We start from the raw sequence: 21,131 nt of genomic DNA on the forward strand, positions 1-21,131 counted from the left end.
ATGGGTTCATGTTGCTCTTACATATTTTCTAATGTCATCCTTCTGAGATCTAGTTATTGTTTATTTGAAACAGCATTATATGGCCCCAGCAATTAACATAGAACACCTGATCCACAACTCCTGTAGATACACTTATCTTCTGGACAGTGGTTGTTAAGGGTTGCATAACCATAGGTACATTTTATTACTGAGGTGACTCTGGGTTTATAAATAACAAGCAAAAACTTTGTTATTGTCCAATACAAAAATAGTAAACGAGTATGATGCACAGCAATATCTCACAGCCAGCGCTGTCACCTTCACACTACACAAAAACAATATAGCACCATCTTAAAAACATGTACATCTCTATCTGTAAATGAATCTGCTTGCTAAACCCATTGCTATCATGTCGAGACACCCACAAGAGCCACTGCTAGCCACCTTTGAATTGCAGTTGTTCATAGGTCTAAATGGAGGGATTGTACATATCTGATCGAGGTGCAGTTTGCAACATATACATGTTTCGCCTTTTATTCACTGTGTGATGCTGTTATACTTCAGTTGTGAATATCTGATATAGTATCCTGGTAAGTTTGCAGCAAAACTGCCATGGCCTTCTTGTGGTGATGCTGCACTGTATTTTACGACCTACTTTCTGGATTTCACTGTCCTGTGACTGCCATAGCTTCTCATGGAAGGTGGGGGCATTCACCCAAAGATGGTCCCGGAGATGTGGGACCTCTGTCATATCATGCAGTGGAACTGTAGGAAAGTGTTGGTAAGCATACAGCCAAGCAGAGTGTACAGTTCTCCACAGTTTGGAGGGACTCCAGATGCATTTCAGCAGCCCTGGCTCTGATGATAGCAGCATATTTGAGGACAGGGCAGAGCAGTGCCTTGTATAGTGTGACAGCCAGTTCAGCAAGGGGAACAACTTGCTAAGGTGGCCCTCGGATTTGTTCTTCACATCATGGGTATATTGATATTACATAAATAGTTGGTACAGAGTTACGCCAAGATATTGTGCTGCAGCTGTCCATGTGACAGGGCTGCCTTCCATAGTGGTAAGTGCCAGTGTTGCGGAGACGATAAGGCGAGTAACTGTCCGGAATGTATATTGGAATCGTTTGCGTTCAGGCACCAATTGACAGCTCAGGTGTTGAGACAGTCGGAGGCAAGCTGCAATCGACATTGTAGGGTGTGGCATTCATGTTTCGGTTGAGAATTGCTGTTTCAGCAGCATACAGCATCAGCTGCAAATGGTCTACCTTGATGTGTCAGCTGCATACAGCGGGTATGGGATCGGTCCTAAAACCACCAAGACCTTTGGCAACATACTGTTAACAACCTAATGTTGACAGTCACGCTTTGGTTGAAAAATGCTGTATCAGCAGCATACAGCATGAGCTGCATATGGTCTGTCTTTGATGTATCAGTTGCATACAGCATGTACATGACTGGTTCGAAAACCTAGACCTCTGGCATGCCAGTATAGATGCAAGGTCCTGTGGACATTCTAGTTGTAGTCTCCTCACAAAAGATCCTCCTGTTAAGCTAAGAATGGATGAGGTAGCTGTGCGACACCAGCACCCCTGTTTCAAGCAACTTGAACATGCGGCAGCTGTGCAGCACATTATCAAATCCTCACACAATACAGCCAGAAGCATCGTAACGAAGTACTCATGATGCTCCACCACCTCAAAAGGATCTTCTTATAGTCACAAGAGCTGATGCAGCATTGAATGGCTGCACCAATCTGCTCCTAGGGGAGCATTGCTTCAGTGGTGATGTGATGCTACAGGCTCTTAACATACACCCTCTCAAAATTTTAGAGATGGCAGTTAATAAACTTGACATGCAACAACTCTGCACCAGGTGAAGATGTTTCCCAGTCTTAAAAATAGACACAATTTCCACACAAGGTGATATGTTGTCGGTCTGGAATAACTCATTAAAGATGTCAACCAGATGAGTGGTGATAGCTGGTGGCATCTATCTAAAAAAAGTACTGTATATTTCATCACATCCTGTGGCCTTCCTGGTGTTTAGAGCATGAAGTGCTAGTGTAAATTCTTCTGCCAAAGTTTTACAACGATGTCCTTGTGTCTCTCTTTGTAAGGTAGTGTGGGAACCATTCACCTGTCAAAGCAATGTGGGCTGCAGCCAGTTGATCATCAATGGGAGTGGAATTCACCTGAAAGGCTTTGACTACGGCCTGTGCATTTAGTTTGCTGACTGTCATCAAGTCAGATTATAGGAATCTTGTTTGCCTGATCTAAATTTAAGTACTCTCCTTTGCCACTTAGACGTCTTGACGCAGTCAGTTGAGCAGTCATATAGTGGCAGTGTTCCTTGTACATTGCCGTTCCTGGTATACTAAATTCTCTTGGCTTTGGCCACAAGTGTGTCTGGTATTAGGTGCCATGAGTTTTTCCTTATGGTGAGCAGTGCAGGTGATGTCACTCCCTGAGCAACAACAAATGTAGCAACTGCGAATTGTAATAGCGCTGCACTGTTTCCAGTTTCTGCCGGTGACAAGTTTTTCTGTGATTTTGGTATGTAAGAGGTCCACACTGATGACCGTAAGTGAGACTCCACATCGACAGTACAGAGATATTCATATCTACGTCAAAAACGATGGGGAAGTGCTCTGAAGGTAGTGCACTGCACATTGACACTGCAGAACAACCTTCATGACGGAAATGTCAATGATTCCACATTATCAACAGATTTCAGGCCATCCTCAGATCATCATCTACTAGTAGCTGATGTCTTTGAATGCCAGCAATGGAGATCTTGCTATGCTAGAAAAGCAAAGAGTCAAGATCAACGGTCTCCAGAGGACTAGATGATGGCTTGTAGACTGCAATAAATGGAATGATGGCCATCGATGTTTGGAGGAAAACGCTGGTGGCCTCCAGCATATCCAACGGAGGGAGCTGATGCTGCTGCTTTTATTTCAGTAACTTGTGACACCATCCCCATGGCATCAAACAAGTGCTACATCAGAGTTATTATTGAGTTTTACGTAATTTTAAGCTATGTTGACAGCTAATTGTACAGTTAATTCTGTGCACACTGGGAGTTTCTCACAAACTGCTGCTTATGTTCACATGCAAATAGTATTTAATTATATATTGAATGCACTGGGTTGAAAGGGGGTGGAAGGGTTAAAAGCATACAAAACAAGAATCATAAAATATGGCAAAATAAAAATCTAACATGCCATTGTGACGTATTTCAAATGATTCTGTCTGATCACAGGATTACAAAACTGAAATTGGATTTTGTCTATTACTGGGCGGTTATAATTAAAGTGCAGCTACTCATTGAGGTCCTGTGTCGGCTGTAATTATCACGTGGGAGCAAAACTTGGTTGATAACGCTAATATGGAACTGATTTATGTTGGAAAACAAATTAGTTCCTACTGTGGCCATCAAGTGAAAATCCGGCCTCATACACTGTTTGTATGATGATATGGCTTCCCTAGTCATTTGAAGAGCCATAACATGAGTGAATAGTATATCCATCGAGAAGAGATACCGTATGCTTTTAGTGAAACTGTTTTATATGAACAGCAACAATTATAGCGCAGCACTGAGAGAGTATCATCTATTGAAAGGTCTGGTGAGAGGCCCGATTCATTAAATGGTTTAAAGAAGAAGAAAATGAAATTCAGAAACATGGATGAGCTGGGTGTGGTAACCAGAAGAGGAAGGCATCCTATCCAAGTGGAAGTTATTGATGAGGTTGCCGTTGCTGTAACTGACCATGTAGCACATGTCCCAAATAGTGCTAGTGCTTGAGCAGTATCCCGTGAATTGTCTATGCCATTGTCAACACAATGGAAAATTTTGTGGTCTATATTACACTTGCACCTGTACAAGATCCAGATGATGCATCAACTGATACCTCATGATGCACAGCAATGTTCTGAATTTGCTCTTAATTTCATGGTGTGGACAAAAGTTGACGACATATGGTAGGGCAATATTCTATAGAGTGATGATGCACATTTTACACTAGAGGGTGCAATGAAAACACAACACTGCTGAATTTGCGGTTCTCTTAAACAGTGTGTTTTGCACAAAGGGCCACTACACTACCCATATGTGACTCTGTGAGGTCACTTCATGAGCAACTTTATTCTCGGTCTGTTCTCCTTTGACGAGAATGCACCTAGAGGACCTGTCATGTAACGTGATGTCTGCACGTTATTGAGACATCCTTGTGCAGCATGTGATCCCTGTGTTGGTAGTACGCAACTGTAAGGAAATCACCATTTTCATGCAGGTTGGGACAACACGTCACCCACACAGTGAAACCTACGCTTAATGCAACCTTCACAAACGTGTTATCTCCTGAGGTTTCCAAGCTGTATGGTCTGAAAGATACTTTTGGCTCCGGGGATATCTAAAAGAATGTGTTTACCAGGGACACGTTCAGTCTCTACCTGATCTGAAGGCCAGTATAAGGGAACAGATTGCTCAGATTCCATCTAAACTGCTGTGAGCAACTGTTGATCGCACCATTTTACAGACACATCACCTCATTGACGTTCCCGTGCTCATATTTAACAAACTGTTTACATGGCAGTTAATAATAAAATCAATGATATGCCTTTCGCACTTGTTTGACCTCCTCTGCCTACATCCCGTTCATAATCCATTACATATGGAAACATTTTTAGACATCTTTCTTGCATTCACAGTGCCAGGTTTGCACCCTAGTGGCCATAATCGGAAATAATTTTTTTCTCAGTGTAAAGCAGTTCTGCATTACTGCATTAGCGTATCTATCACAGTTTGTTACAACAATAATTATGGCCCTTATGGGACCTGCATGAGAAGATGAACTTTAACTGCAAACAACTGGTATTACTAAAGCTGTTTGTTTTAATCACTAATAGCAATTAAAACATCATCTTTAAGTGAAAGTAGTTATCAAATGGAGGTATTTTAACCTTGCCCTTGAATGAAATACATCAATTGCTTCAAAAGGCTTTTCTAAAATAGTGAAAAATTAAGATACGCATTTTTGTTGTATGAGCCTTGGCAGGATTAGTTTATGGAAGCTATCATCCACAGAACTTACTATGAGGAAAGCTGGGTAATTAAACATGAGCAAGAAGACTGACATGGAAAGGGGCAGAAAATTTCAAGCAATTTCATGTAGTGGGCAAAAGTGTCTCATGTTACACCAGAATCAATCTCTATTATGTAAAACTTGTGGTTTTCATTTAAAAAGCAGTCAACTTGGAATAGACAAAGTGGCAACAACTGAACTTAAATTTATGAAAAGTGCAACATGTTCAATAGAATTATACCACAATCTCACCTCCCACTGTGTTGTCAAGTCCTGTATTCTTTTTACCTCTTAGGATCCAGTGAAGAATTTCCTGACCTGCCTACCAACCATTCACAGAGATGCACATCCCATCCACCTTCATTTCATTTTCATTACAGTCATAATTATATCTTCCATTCCAATCTGTTCCCTGCTTCATTTGTTTGATTTCATGTCTCTACTAATAACTTACGACACATGTCTTTCCATTTCTCACTGAGCAACCCTCAGTTTCTGAATTTTTTCTCTCTCCATCCATACATTGTCTTCTTGTGGTTCAAATACAATAACTCAATCAGTGGTTTTTCGATTTTATTGTGACTTTGTACTATATCCCCTTCACTATATTGGTTATACATTATTTTGGTCTTTTTGTATTTGAATTGAAATTTATTTTTAGGCCTACTTTCCTATTTGCTTTACCCCAGTCTTCCACAGTTCTTAAACTTTATTTGCACTAGAGACAAGGTGTATAGAGCCACCAGCAAAACAAAGCTCATTTAGATATGTTACACTAACATATATTGAAACTTTGTTTTCTAAGTTTAAGGATTTTAAACCCTTTCATCTATACGGTCATTGAGAATGATTTTAGTGATGCATCACATCTTTCCACAATTTGTATTTCATTTCAGAGTCTAATGGAAACTGCAGCATTAACTAATATGTTCTTCAGTAAAACACAGACTAAATCAATGCCTCGTTTCTCAAGGGCTATTACTGTAGATTTTGCTGAAAGCGAGTCTGAAGCTTTCTCAAAGTCTATGAATCCCAGGCACGACTATATGTAGTTATATCATTATTCACTAGTTTAACACCCACGTTTACTCACACAGTGAGTATCTTGAAATTTTAAATAAATTGTTACAGTACAAGTCCCCAAATTTTAGTTGGTATCCTTGTATAGACAGTCGTTTTAGTACGCAAAGTGGAGACTGTTTATGCACATATTGCCTAATTTTGTTGTCCAGTACGGCAGAACAGGCTGAATGAACAAAAAAAATAAAGTGGCAATTCAAAGGAGAGTTTAGTGTCCTGGTGTCTTTTCTATAGCCCCTAGATGGAGGGATACAAACTACATTCCCTGGAAGAATGAGGCCATGTCACATCCATAAATAGTGCTATGAATTTCTTTTTATTACTAAATGATCATCATAAGTAATGAAGTACTGCTTCAACTGTAAAATTTCACATATTTAGAGCATGTTATTAAATTTAGGAAAAATGCAGTGTAGACATGCTTGTAAACTCAATAAAGGCCCAAGGAGGCTATAAAAGCTCATAAACCGAGATGAGAAAACAAACCTTATGGTCAATAGAGGGAGCTGCTTGTGTCACTGTATTCTGCTCTGCTGTCAGTGCTTTTGGACTCGAGTTCCTTACAGTTCATGCTGTCAACAGTAACTTAGTACCAAGTCATTAGAGCTTATTAAGTGGGAGCATGCTGGCCAAAGTTAACATTTCCTGTGATTTTTCCTGATGGAACCACCTCCTAAATCTGCATGGCAATGGCTTGATGACAGAATGCACACTTTTAGGACCATGATTACACAATCATTTAATACTGGTAGTTCACAACACACAATCCAAGCAGTTTGTACTTGTAATTGACAACCCACAGCCCACTACAATGTCTCCAATACAGAACTGCACTTAAAATGTCAAACATGTAGACCACAACAACTTTACAGTCCAGGAACATCTATTTGATTATGTCAGTTAAATGAATGTATACATTTTTTGTCCCCTATCAGTACCAACATCCTTGTTAGCTGTAAGTATCATGAGACATGATCGCTATTCAGATCTTTTGCTGGTTTCTGGCAATGCAAGATTAGTAAACAGATTGGCTTTGATGTGAGAAACTAATAATATTGCATCTCACAATTTTTATAGTTCTCTACCTCAATCGATAAGAACGGAACCTTTATAGGATCACTTTCTTGTCTGTCTGTCTGAAAGTTGAAACCCCTTTTCTCAAGAATGAGTAGACATATCAAGTTGAAATTAATGTCAAATACTAAGGTCTACAGTCCCTTGGTGGTGTACAAATTGAATCCATGTCATACATTTTGATACTTACAAACGATCTCATCAAAACCTACAGGACGATTCCTGTCGGCCTAGAATCATGAAATTATGCAAGGAAGGGAGATTTTGCTGTCCAAGTAAAGGGGGAAAAAATCTACAAAGTGTTAATTTCTAACTATATCACAAGAGAACCATATTTTTTGTCATTTGTTATCTGACTGACTGACTGACTGACTGACTGTTGGTTCGTCTACCCCTTTCTCTCTGGAATGGGTAGAAGTATTAAGTCTGAATTATGTCATATACTAAGGTCTACGGTCCCTTTACGGTGTAAAAAACTTAAGCCTCTACGTCAATGCAATCAAAAGACATGGCCACTTGTGTCAAATATTTTGGTATTCACATTATCGCCCATCAAAACCTATATCATACTTCCCGCTGGCCTAGAATCGTGACATTTGGCAAGAAGGTAGGTTTCACACTACAAGTAAAGGACAAAAATCAGAAAAATTGTTAATTTGTAATTATACCACATGAAAACTTGATGTTGGAATACCAACAATGTATGGAAAAGATTGATGCTTCCACTCTTATCAATATCTGCAGTCTGGTCCAAGCTGCCGGAGATGGCAATACTGTGTGCATGAAATGTGCTTGCTTGTGTATGTTTCTTTTTCTGATGAAGGCTGTGGCTGAAGGTTTGTGTGTACATATCTGTCTGCAACTTAATGTCACAACATTGAAAAAAAAATTATTTTGTCATTTGTTATCCAACTTCAAACTTGAAATTAAAACATTCTCCAAAGTCTTGGAACCACCAGGACTGATATCTTGCCAGTGTCAAATGTCGATAGCAGGCAAAAGCTGTCCATGTTATTAATCCATGGAATGGATGAATGTCTATATACACAATTAAGTTTGAACGGAACCATGAGAATGTAATCCTACTTGATTGTGGCCAATTTCTTACCTACACAGTGTCAGCATTACAGGTACGAAACGCTTACCTGACATCAGTAAGTGTGTAAACATTTTTCTAAAGTAGTAATTCACATTTACTGTTCAGTTATACAATTTTGTTCCAAACTTGCAAATGGTTCTGCACATTATGTCCACTTCTGAAGCCGTAGATTGTTCCTTTGCATGAGTAAAATCTGAAGTCCCTCCTCCCACGTAGCTGTGATACTTTTGGTAAACATCTTGTACATTACGGAGGAGGAGGCTAACATGTTTATAGCCTTTTTTGCCTGCTATCTGTTTTTGTGAAGCTAAATAATGAACACGTGAGTGCCTTTGTCCAGCACAGGCTTTAGGTTTTCTTTCTTTCTTTTCCTGTAACACAGGCCAAACTGTTGTATTATGTTCTACAGTCATTGTCCAAAACACCGCCAATGAACTCACTGATCAGTTTTGCTTATTTGCTCAGCATGGATTAAAGACTTAAAAGCAGCAAGCCTGTAGTCACCTAGAAAGGTATCTTTGTTGATAGCATTGTTCCAGTTTTGAACAATTGTCTTCCTCTACAGACATTCTGTAAACTATTTTTCACATTCCTTTTATACTACTTAGCCCCCAGCCTTACCCATTTCTACATGAACACGTGCAGTTCCTTCCTTCATATCTCAAATGGCTTTATACACTGCCCCTGATATTATTTTGAGATCATCATTGTTTTTATTTTTACTGTCTGTATTGAAGATTCATGATAAATTATACAAACATTTAAAGAAGTCTTCTGTCTTATTGGTTGCTGTGCTGTCTTAAAAGTTACATCTCTTTCACACCCTTATTGTCTGCAAAATTTTTACATTTTTATTGAGTCTTCTCATGCTACACACTCCTAAGACAGTAATTAGTGGAAATATGCTAAATATGTTGAGCCCTACATATGTTTATTTCCAAAAGCAGGAATCATGCTAAGCTGTTTTTGTGCTGCCATTAAGTTTGTTAGAATCCCTGGTGAAAATATGGTAGTTTCTCATGCAAAAGGACTGTTCAATGGACACCTGCCCACTCCATAAAATAGCTCCTGTGGAGACATGTTATTCAACAGGTTCTTGCAATCCAATTTCTGTGCTACCAGCCTGGAGGATACCAGTTAGGTGGTCAAGACATATCAACATTCATCCACACAAACACAACTGAGGAATAAAAGGATCTGTAAATAAATTCAAATTAATGTTGCTTCTGAAGACCCTCTCTACCTATCTTCTAGCCCGAAATTTTATGTACTTCATTTTTTGATAAAATTAAATATTTTTCTTTGGATAGGGCATGAAACTAACAATCGGCTCATGAAGAATTCAAGGCAGACACACTACATTGTTAGAACACTATCAGACAAAACAGCACATGTAAATTGAAGATAAAGATATTACAGAGGTGATAACAACAAATTATTTCTTTGTAACTTCAAACCACTATAGTGGTACATTCTGATAATTATGTTTAAAATTAATATCTCATGAAAAGCTGTAAAACCTTATTGGTGTAGTGCTCAGACTCAACTGAAAGCACAGAATTGTTATGTGATAAGTCCCATCCACCCAAGTATCTTAGTTATAAGGATCAAGAATTTGAAATGAACCATATTGGCAATGAAAGTAATGTGTTGCGGCTTGTGAAGCACTATACTTCATTCTTTAATGAGTGCATACAATTGTAATGTGCAACAGAAGGTATACTGCAAATAACTGACAAATATCAACCAAGATACCTCTTTTGGTGAATACAGATTTGCTGCTTTTAAGTCTTTCATCCAAGATGAGTGAATAAGCAAAACTGATCAATAATTTCATTAGTGGTATTTTGGATAATGACTGTACAGCATAATACAACAGTTTGGTCTGTGTTACAGGAAAAGAAAGAAAGAAAACCTAAAGCCTGTGCTATACAAAGGCACTCACATGTCCATTATTTAGCTATGCACCAGTTCACGTGACTAAAAAAACCATTGTACTGGAACTTAAATATGTGCTTATTGTGATCAATAAAAAATAAGCCACCTTATATAATCTTTCAATCCCCACCCCACTCCTTTCTCATTCCTCCCTCCACCTCTCCTACTTTTCATCAATGTTTTTACAGCTGGGTGAAATGCTTTTACTTTATGACTTCAGTAACTTATTTTCTCTGTTAAACTACAGACTGTACACTGTTTTAAATGGCAATTTCTCCACTTTTCAATTAATGGCATTCCAGTATTAATGTAGAACATTTTTTTCTGACAGTATATTGTTTTCTAGCATAATGTTAATGTACATGTTTTATATTTTCTTCTGTATGTTTATTTCTAACGAATTTCATAAATGACAAAATATAGATTTGCTTTCTGGAACTCTTCAAATCACTTTCAGAATTCTCTTTGATACTTACCCACACCTTCAGCTAAGAGAGAGACAACAGTTCCACTCAGAGCACCAAGAGCTGTCAGCAACTGCAATAACATAGCCTGCAAAAATATTTAAGAAACATTATGTTCAGCAAAATCCATAAAGAAACCAGAAATACTATCAAATTATCATTTCATTTTACATCAGCAGTTACAGCAACACTATCTTACCTTCTTCCGATCACATCCAGATTGTATTAATATTGCAAAGTCACCAATTTCATGTGGAACTTCATGCAACAGAATGGTAAAAGTCGTGACAACACCAATTTGTTCTCCAGCTATATATGAAGCTCCAATAGCCAAACCATCAGTAAAATTGTGTGTAAAATCTGCAGCAAGATTCAGATATCCAGCCACCTTAATTTCACCTATTTGTACAATAAAAATGACAAGTTGTAGAATATATTTTGAAGATAGTGAAAACTAAACTACCACTTTCATTAGTGTAGAAGTTAAATTGGATTTTTAAGCACATGAAGGGGAAAAAACATAATTATTCGCAACACAGATTCACTTTGTCACAGAATCACGCAGGAACTATAAATTTATCATATATGAAGGCAGTGTCAGAGATAGCAAAGATAATTACAAATAAATAGGGTAACAGAAAGTCCTTGACGAAATATAAGTCACAGAAGGAGTGAAGATAAAACTCAGTATATACACTGAATTGTTGAGAGTTTAACAGGCACCTAGGCAAGAACACTTTCATTACCATTCATGTCTATCAACCACTCAGTACCACGATGGGATTGTACCTTTATTCCTTCCCTTATACATAACTATAAGTAATCCACAATCATGAATCTTGAGCAAACTGAAACCAGGCACTCCTTTCTCTACAGCAAGGGGAAAAATGATGGGCTGCTGAAACAAGTGACGAAAAAGAAAATGTTGATCAGAACCCTGAACCAAAGTGGCACCAGCATGTATAAAAATAGGTACAAGTAACAGATTATATTGATTAGCTGCAGAATAAAAAGTAGTTACCTTACCACAAAGCAATGATTATGAGAGAAGAATGACTGTCTTATGAGACAGGGGGATTGGAAACTTGTGAAATAAACAACATAGTTATAAATCTTTCAGTTTTTTCTGCTCTTTCCTTACTTCACAAGAGACTGTTCTTTTTTACATTTTTCCTTTCTACTCCCACTCTTAGGATCAAAAAAGTGCCTCATTAAATTTATCTGGTGCAGAATGTCACAGAGTCTCTTTTGTCTCACACAAACAATCACCACAAGAAATTTCATTAGTGAAGTATTAAATACTACAAAAAATATTTTTAACACGGTGCATGTGAGACCCCTACACAGCACACTCATTCTACATATCCCCTTTAGCTCGAATATAAACCTTCAGCGTTGATCGGAAATGCATAGGTTGGTTGGTTGGGTGTGGGATTGAAGGGACCAGACTGCTAAGGTCATCGGTCCCTTGTTCCACGATAAAATCACACGAAATAAAAACTGTCAGTCGTTAAAAACGGAGAACTGAGACAAGGAACGACACAATACAAGAAAGACAGACAAAGACCAGACAAACAGAACTAAAATCACACCGAGTGTGAAGGTGGTTGGCCGACCATGAAAATAAGGAAAAGCCAACCACCAAATGACATTAAAACCCACAGTTTAAAACCACAGGCCAAAGGCCCAAGTCAATACAGGAAATAAAAGGACAAACACTCAAATCATACGATAAAAACCCCCTGCCCGAATAAAACTCAACACGAGGTCCGCCATAGCAACGTCATCACATAAAAGGGCAGGGAGGGTATCAGGCAGCGCAAACGTCTGCCTGAGTCCTGTTAAAAGCGGGCAGTCCACCAAAATGTGGACAACCGTCAGAGCTGCCCCGCAGCGACATAGCGGTGGGTCCTCCCGGCGCAACAAATGGCCGTGCGTCAGCCACGTGTGGCCAATGCGCAGCCAGCAGAGGACGACAGAGTCCTTCCGAGAGGCCCGCATGGAGCAGCGCCACACACCGGTCGTCTCCTTCACCGCCCGAAGTTTGTTGGACGCGGGCAGGGTGCGCCACTCGTCACCCCAGGCACCAAGCACTTTCTGGCGCAAAAGCGACAGGAGAACACACTCCATAAGGCCGAGTTCCAGAGCCGGTGAACTCACTGCCTGTTTAGCCAGCTTGTCAACCCGCTCATTGCCCGGGATGCCGACATGACCTGGGGTCCAAACAAAGACCACGGAGCAGCCGCAACGGGCAAGAGCATGGAGCGACTCGTGGATGGCCATCACCAGACGGGAACGAGGAAAGCACTGGTCAAGAGCTCGTAAACCACTCAGGGAGTCACTACAGATGACAAAGGACTCACCTGAGCGGGAGCGGATATACTCTAGGGCGCGATAGATGGCAACCAACTCGGCAGTGTATACACTGTTCCCGGGTGCCAGCGACCATTGCTCACAATGATCCTCTAGAGTAAGAGCGTAACCAGTGCGACCAGAGACCATCGAACCGTCGGTATAGGCCATGGCAGATCCGGGAAACTCGGCAAGGAGAGAGACAAAGCGGCGGCGGAGGGCCGGAGGAGGGACCGAGTCTTTCAGACCCTGTGCCAAATCCAGCCGAATGCACGGTCAGCGCACACACCAAGGGGGCAGACGGAGATTGGCCCGGAAAACAGGCGGGAGAGGAAAAAACTCAATCCCACACAGTAGAGCCCGGATGCGAACCGCGATCGTACAGCCTGACTGGGGCCGCCTGTCTGGAAGATGGACGATCGAGTGCGGGAACAGGAGACGGTAGTTGGGATGCCCTGGCAAACTACAAACGTGGGCAGCATAAGCGGCCAGAAGTTGGTCGCGCCGGATCCGCAATGGAGGAACACCAGCCTCCACAAGTAAGCTGTCAACAGGGCTTGTCCGAAATGCTCCTGTGGCGAGTCGGATCCCGCAGTGGTGGATGGGATCCAGCAATTGCAATGCTGCTGGCGATGCCGAACCATAAGCCACACACCCATAATCAAGGCGGGACTGGATCAGCGCTTGATACAGCCGGAGAAGGGTGGACCGATCGGCACCCCATCCGGTGTGGCTAAGGCAACGGAGAGCGTTTAAATGCCGCCAGCATGTTTGTTTAAGCTGCCTAATATGAGGCAGCCAAGTCAACCGGGCATCAAATACCAGTCCCAAGAACCGATGCGTCTCTACCACAGCAAGAGGTTCACCGTCAAGGTAAAGGCGTGGCTCAGGGTGAACCGTGCGACGCCGGCAGAAATGCATAACGCAGGTCTTAGCGGCCGAAAACTGGAAGCCGTGCGCTACAGCCCACGACTGCGCCTTGCGGATAGCGCCCTGCAGCTGGCGCTCAGCAACTGCAATGCCAGCGGAGCTGTAGTAGAGGCAGAAGTCGTCTGCATACAACGAAGCTGCGACGGACGATCCCACCGCCTCAGCGAGCCCATTGATCGCAATTAAAAACAGGGAGACACTGAGGACAGACCCCTGTGGGACCCCGTTCTCCTCGACCCGGGAGGAACTATGGGACGCAGCAACTTGCACGCGGAAGGAACGATACGACAGAAAATTCTGAATAAAAATCGGAAGCGGGCACCTAAGACCCCACCCATGAAGTGTGGCCAGGATGTGATATCGCCAAGTCGTATCGTACGCCTTCTGCATGTCGAAGAAGACGGCAACCAGATGTTGGCGGCGTGCAAAGGCTGTACGGACGGCAGACTCTAGGGAGACCAGATTATCGACAGCAGAGCGGCCTTTACGGAACCCACCCTGAGACGGAGCCAGAAGGCCTCGAGACTCGAGGAGCCAACTCAACCTCCGGCTCACCATACGTTCTAGCAACTTGCAAAGAACGTTGGTGAGGCTTATGGGGCGGTAGCTGTCCACCTCCAGCGGGTTCTTGCCAGGTTTCAACACGGGGAGGACGATACTTTCTCGCCATTGAGACGGGAACACACCCTCAACCCAGATGCGGTTGAAAACATCTACGAGGCGTCACTGGCAAGTCACAGAGAGGTGTTTCAGCATCTGGCTGTGGATGCGGTCTGGCCCAGGAGCCGTATCAGGGCAAGCAGATAGTGCACTCTGGAATTCCCAGTCGCTGAAAGGAGCATTGTACGACTCCGCGTGGCGCGTGTGAAAGGAAAGCCTCCAACTTTCCAACCGCTCTTTCCGGGAGCGGAAGGCCAGTGGGTAATTCGTAGATGCGGAACACTGAGCAAAATGCGCTGCTAACCGGTCCGCAATCGTGCCGGAGTCAGGACACACCACTCCATTCAGCGAAAGCCCAGGGACAGAGACAGGTGGCCGATAGCCATGGAGTAGCCTAATCTTAGCCCAAACCTGCGATGCAGAGGTACGGACGCCAATGGTGGAAACGTACCGTTCCCAGCACTCCTGCTTCCGTTGGCGAATAAGGCGTCGGGCACGGGAGCTGTTTAAAAACGATGAGGTTCTCCAAGGACGGGTGCCGCTTATGGCGTTGAAGAGCCCGCCGGCGATCTCTAATCGCCTCTGCGATCTCGGGCGCCCACCAAGGCACAGTCCTCCGCCGAGGGGACCCGGATGAACAGGGAATCGCAGATGCCGCCGCAGAAACGATGCCGGTGGTGACCGACTGAACCACCGCATCAATGGTGTCATGGGAAGGAGGTGCGATAGTGGCGAGAGAGGAGAACAAGCCCCAATCAGCCTTATTCAGAGCCCATCTGGAGGGGCGTTCAGAAGAGTGATGCTGTGGTAGTGACAGAAAGATGGGGAAATGGTCACTACCACATAAGTTGTCATGGACACTGCAGTGGATGGATGGTGAAAGTCCGGAGCTGCAGATAGAAAGGTCGATGGCCGAAAATGTGCCATGGACTATGCTGAAATGTGTCGGCTATCCCATGTTTAAGAGGCAGAGGTCAAGCTGCGAGAGAAGAGTCTCGACATCTCTACCCCGGCCAGTAATCGCGGCGCTACCCCACAGGGGGTTATGGGCGTTAAAGTCGCCCAGTAACACAAAAGGAGGAGGCAGTTGTGCTATCAATGCAGCCAACACATGACGCGAGACATCACCATCTGGCGGAAGATACAAACTGCAGACAGTAATAGGCTGAGGCGTCCACATCCTTACAGCAACAGCCTCTAAAGGTGTGTGAAGAGGTACACATTCGCTGTAGACAGAGTTAAGGATGTAGACGCAGACTCCACCAGATACCTTCTCATAAGCTGCCCGGTTCTTGTAATAACCCCGATACCCACGTAGGGCAGGGGTCCGCATTGCTGGAAACCAAGATTCCTGTAGGGCAATGCAGAGGAAAGGGTGACTGCTGATGAGTTGGCGAAGCTCAGCAAGGTGGTGGAAAAAAGCGCTGCAGTTCCACTGGAGTATCGCTTTGTCCATGTCCAAAAAAGGCGTGAAGGGACCGAGGAGGCAGATCACGCCACTGGGTCACCTGCTGCCACCGATGGAGGACCAGTACAATCTGCTTCCATGGTGTCTGAGGGTCCGGCGAGAACCAGGTCCTCAGCGGACGCCCGGATCTCCACCTTATCCTCGGACGCAGGGCCTGTAGGGAGCAGTGGGGTGGATGCCACCGCGTGTTCCTTGGCCTTAGAGGTCTTATTCTTCATCTTGTCTCTCTGGTCCTTGGGTTTCATTGGCTGGGAGGGCTCCAGCGAGTCAGTCTCCGGGATGGAGGAGGAGCGGGAAGCCCTGCGACCAGCCGCTGGTCTGCTTTTCTTCCATTGGCTGACGTCTCCCTTCCCAGAGGCGGAATCCTGGGAAGGAAGGGACCCAAGGGACCCTTTCCGTGCTATTCGAGCCGGGGAAGTTTGAGGCTTCCCCAGCTTAGAAGTGGGGACTGATGTCGCCGATGGTTGGGGGGTTGCTGCTCCTGAGGCAGGTAGTGCAGGAGCAGCAGGGAGTGAAGTGCCCCCCACCATCAAGGGGGCAGGTGTAGCATTCCGGCTCTGAGAGGAGGCAGTCTGAGGGAGAGCTAATGGGGCCATAACAGTAGTAGCCGCGGCGTAAGAGGCAGTCATTCGAACAGGATGGAGGCGTTCGAACTTCTGCCTGGCCTCAGTGTATGTCAGGCGGTCCAGGGTCTTATACTCCATGATTTTGCGCTCTTTCTGGAAGATCCTGCAGTCCGGCGAGCAAGGCGAGTGGTGCTCTCCGCAGTTTACACAGATGGGAGGCGGAGCACATGGAGTATTGGGATGTGATGGGCATCCACAATCTCGACATGTGAGGCTGGAAGTACAGCGGGAAGAAATATGCCCAAACTTCCAGCACTTAAAGCACCGCATCGGGGGAGGGATATATGGCTTGACGTCACAACGATAGACCATCACCTTGACCTTCTCAGGTAAGGTATCACCCTCGAAGGCCAAGATGAAGGCACCGGTGGCAACCTGCTTATCCCTTGGACCACGATGTACGCGCCGGACGAAGTGAACACCTCGCCGCTCTAAATTGGCGCGAAGCTCGACATCGGACTGCAATAGAAGGTCCCGATGGAATATTATGCCCTGGACCATATTAAGACTCTTATGGGGCGTGATTGTAACCGGAACATCCCCCAGCTTGTTACAATCAAGTAACCGGCGGGACTGGGCGGAAGACGCCGATTTGATCAAAATCGAGCCCGAGCGCATTTTGGACAAGCCCTCCACCTCCCCGAACTTGTCCTCTAAGTGCTCGACGAAGAACTGAGGCTTCATGGATGTAAAGGATTCACCATCAGCTCTCGTACACACCAGGTAGCGGGGCGAGTATGTTTCGCTGGCATCCTTAGTCTTTCGTTCCTCCCATGGTGTAGCCAGGGAGGGGAACGATTTGGGGTCATATGTAGTTGCGTTGTATTGAGCCCTGGAACGCTTGGAGACTGCTGGCGGCTGGCCGCCAGCAAGAGATGATGTACCACGCTTCATTGCGGGTCATCCGCCCTGATGCCACCTACTCCGACCAAGGGCCCTCCCCACGGGCGCCACCCAGCCTCAGCAACGACTACCTGGCAGGATGGCCATTGCCGGGAGTCCCAATGCCCCAAGGAGATAGGCATCTACTCCTTGGCATACGTGGGGAGTTAACGGCGCTGGCATCAGCAGAGCGATCCCTGTGTATTCAGGGGGCTACAACCAACAGGGTACATGGCGGCCCCACCACAACGGACTGGCTACCGTGCTGGATTTCAGGTGATGTAGTCCAATATCGTCATTGGCACATAAAGCGACACAGCATAGCAGACTGCAATAAACTGCACCCAAGAACAAATCCACGCCCAAGAGATGGTAGGTGAGCGGAACTGCTAAGCGATGACGACAAACCTGGTTAGAGATGGTAATGCATGATGGACACATCGCTCCTTGTAAGGCGCCCTTCCCCAATCGGCTCGCTATTCGGAAAATTTAGAAGGATGGAGGTCAAACCCGTTAGGGGACCATCTCACAAGGCCAAAACGTTTGAGACTCCTTTTAGTCGCCTCTTACGACAGGCAGGAATACCGTGGGCCTATTCTTACCCCCGAACCCACAGGGGGATGAAATGCATAAAAGCAAGATGTACTTTATTGGAGTCCATGGTGGTGAATCCTTAATGGTGTCACACTGGGGCACTTGATTCATTGTTACCCTTTGAATCACGTTCCATATATAGTAATCCAGGGGATTTAAAACAGGGCAGATGGGAGGCTGAAATTATGTAGACTTGAACATATCAAAACTGTCCAACAGTTTTGCACCAAATGGCTTGTGTAATTTGGTAAAAAGTATTGCTGAAAAACTTTCTTTCCTTTTCATCCTGTCTGGTCCATCTCCCCTGATCCTGGGTTCTGGGCAACTTTACTGAATTCTACCTCTTTTCCTAAAACTCACCAGTCCTTTTCCTTCAGCCCTCTTCCTTCCCTTTCAACCCTTCTGCCAGAAGAAGAAGTCACTAGCTCCGAAAGCTAGCAAATTGTAATACTTTTTATATGTGTGTTCTCCTGTTGACGCTTGGTGAGTAGTTTTTTATCTGTTCAATTACATACATTTTGGTATTTAGTTTGATCAAACTTAGCCACAGCAGTATCCCTAATAAGCTCAGCAAAATGTGTGTGGCAGATACTATGTTTTGTGCATAAAAAAAATGTGTTACTTTTAAAATGTCAATAATCTACTTACTGAGGAAAAAGACTGTGTATACTGGGAAGGGGGGGACCTGCTTGTAATACTATGTGTTCTATCAGTGGCAATCACCTTCAAAGACCAATGAGTTCACACAGGCCTGCATCCATTACTTAGATTGTTCCAAACATTTCTGCATGTAATTTTCCTTAAGGCAACAATGATTTTGTCTTCTGGCAGAGGGCATGATCACATCTGTAACAGACTGCACATTCAATGCCAATATGTTGAAAATACAGACATTGTTCAAAGTCTAAAAATAGCTGCGCACTAACACACTAGGGCATATAGTTCCTTAGAAATGGGAGCACCTAGTTTCTCATAACTGCTAGTACTACACACAAACTGATCAAAGCAATGAATTATGGAAATTCGGAATCATATAGTGGAAACAGACTGTTGTCTTTCACTCACATCATCTATAGGGACTGAAGACGGGTGGGTTACTTAAAACTGAACACTTGCACTGATAAGCCAATACATTATAACTACCGTCCATCAGGACAGTCTTACAGGCACTGTGGGCATGTGATGTGGTAAGAAAAGTATATAAGCAGAGCAGAGATGAATGGGGAATCATTCTAGTGACAATGTGGGTCACAAATGAGGAAATCCACTAACAAATGCAGCTCTGCAACTCTGACAAAGGGCAGATTGTTTTGGGCTGCACAAGAGAACAAGCACTCAGAAAATGGCAAAGCTGGTTGGCTGTTTGCACACTGCTGTCTCCAGTATTTTTGAAAAGTAGTTGAAGAATGACAAAACTTAGTAAGTGACAAGGTGCTGGGCATCTACATCTTATCACAGAAAGTGGAGATTGGAGACTAGCACACAATGTAAAACAGTAGGGTGGCAATCCATGATAGATCTGATGACAGAGTATAATGCTGGTGTAGCTACAAGTGTTTTGCAACACACTGTTCTGTGCACATTGTTGAACATGAGGCTTTACAGTAGATGATCTCTCTGTTTTCACATGTTGACCCAGCGACACCATCAATTATGACTGCAGTAGGCACAGGATCTCAGAGATTAGACTGTGGGTTAATAGGAAAATGTTGCCTGGTCCGATGGATCACTTTTGTTGTTACATTAGACTGACTGTCCAGTTCAGATACACCATCATCCAGGTGGTCGGCTGCTGGAAACACGCACCACCTCAAAAACAAAGACAGCTGAGGGTAGTATTACATTTGGAGTACATATTCCAGACCATCCATTGGACCTGTGTTGCAGTCAAAATCTACCCAGTATTTGTTGAATCCAAATGTACTGATAATGTGAATGGCTGAAAGCAGGGGGAAACTGAAGCCATTATTTTTCCCAAGTGCAATAGTGTTACTGTATGGTTTCATGATGATAGCATCCTCTTGGGTAAAATATTCCAGAGATTTCATTTGGATTGTCTGGTGGGGACTACACAGAAAGAAATAGGCATTCTATGGGTTGCATCACGAAACATCACCATCCCTTAATCAGGTATGCCAGTCAGAGAATTTAAAAAGTGAAATGGTTAGGTTGAACATAAATATATTGGGAATTAGTGAAGTGCAAGGGGGGAAAGATTGGGACTTGCAGTCAGCCAAGATGGACACATTGCAAACACCCAACAAAGTAGAAAAAGTTTATACACTTACTAGTATCGCAGATGATAAAGTGGCTGACAGAATATATGATGAGATAAAGGAAATTATCAGAATAGTTGAGGCAGATGAAAATTTAATTATAATGGGATTACTTGAATTAATCAGTAGGAAAAGAATGAGAAGAAAAAATAGCACGAGAACAAGCACTGGGGGAGAGGAATGAAAGGGGAAGCAAACTGGTAGAATTTTAGACAAAGCATTATTTAGTCATTGCAAACACTTTATTTACGAATTATGAAAGGAAGTTCTGTATATGGAAGATACCTGGGGACACTGGAAGGTTTCAGATAGGTTATATAATGGTAAGACAGGGATTTCGAAACCAGATTTTAAACTGCAGATTATTTCCAGGTGGTAGATATGGATTCTGGCCATAATTTATTGATTATCAACTGTAGATTAACACTGGAGATACTTCAGAAATTAAGGAGCTATGATCTGGATAAGGCAAAGGAACTGGAAGTTTCATAAAGAGCATTAGGTAGAAATAGATGGAAACAAGTAAAATAAATACATTAGAAGACAAAAGAGTAGCTCTGAGAGATGGACCAGTGAAACTGGTAAAACATCAAATAGGTAAAAATACGAGGTACTGTAGA

At 43.5% G+C, this 21,131-nt stretch overlaps 1 protein-coding gene across 1 annotated transcript in view; it reads right to left on the minus strand.

Annotated features, from left to right (window-relative positions):
• LOC126272061 (protein catecholamines up) overlaps positions 1-21,131 on the minus strand; it is a 64,425-nt gene that overhangs the window by 12,649 nt on the left and 30,645 nt on the right. Inside the window, exons 2-3 of the mRNA XM_049974591.1 lie at positions 10,923-11,122; positions 10,736-10,811 (exon numbers count right to left, since the gene is read on the minus strand). Coding sequence (XP_049830548.1) covers positions 10,736-10,811; positions 10,923-11,122 — 276 coding nt within the window. The remainder of the gene's footprint in view (positions 1-10,735; positions 10,812-10,922; positions 11,123-21,131) is intronic.

Source organism: Schistocerca gregaria, chromosome 5, assembly GCF_023897955.1.
Source record: "Schistocerca gregaria isolate iqSchGreg1 chromosome 5, iqSchGreg1.2, whole genome shotgun sequence".
Lineage (NCBI taxonomy): Eukaryota > Metazoa > Arthropoda > Insecta > Orthoptera > Acrididae > Schistocerca > Schistocerca gregaria.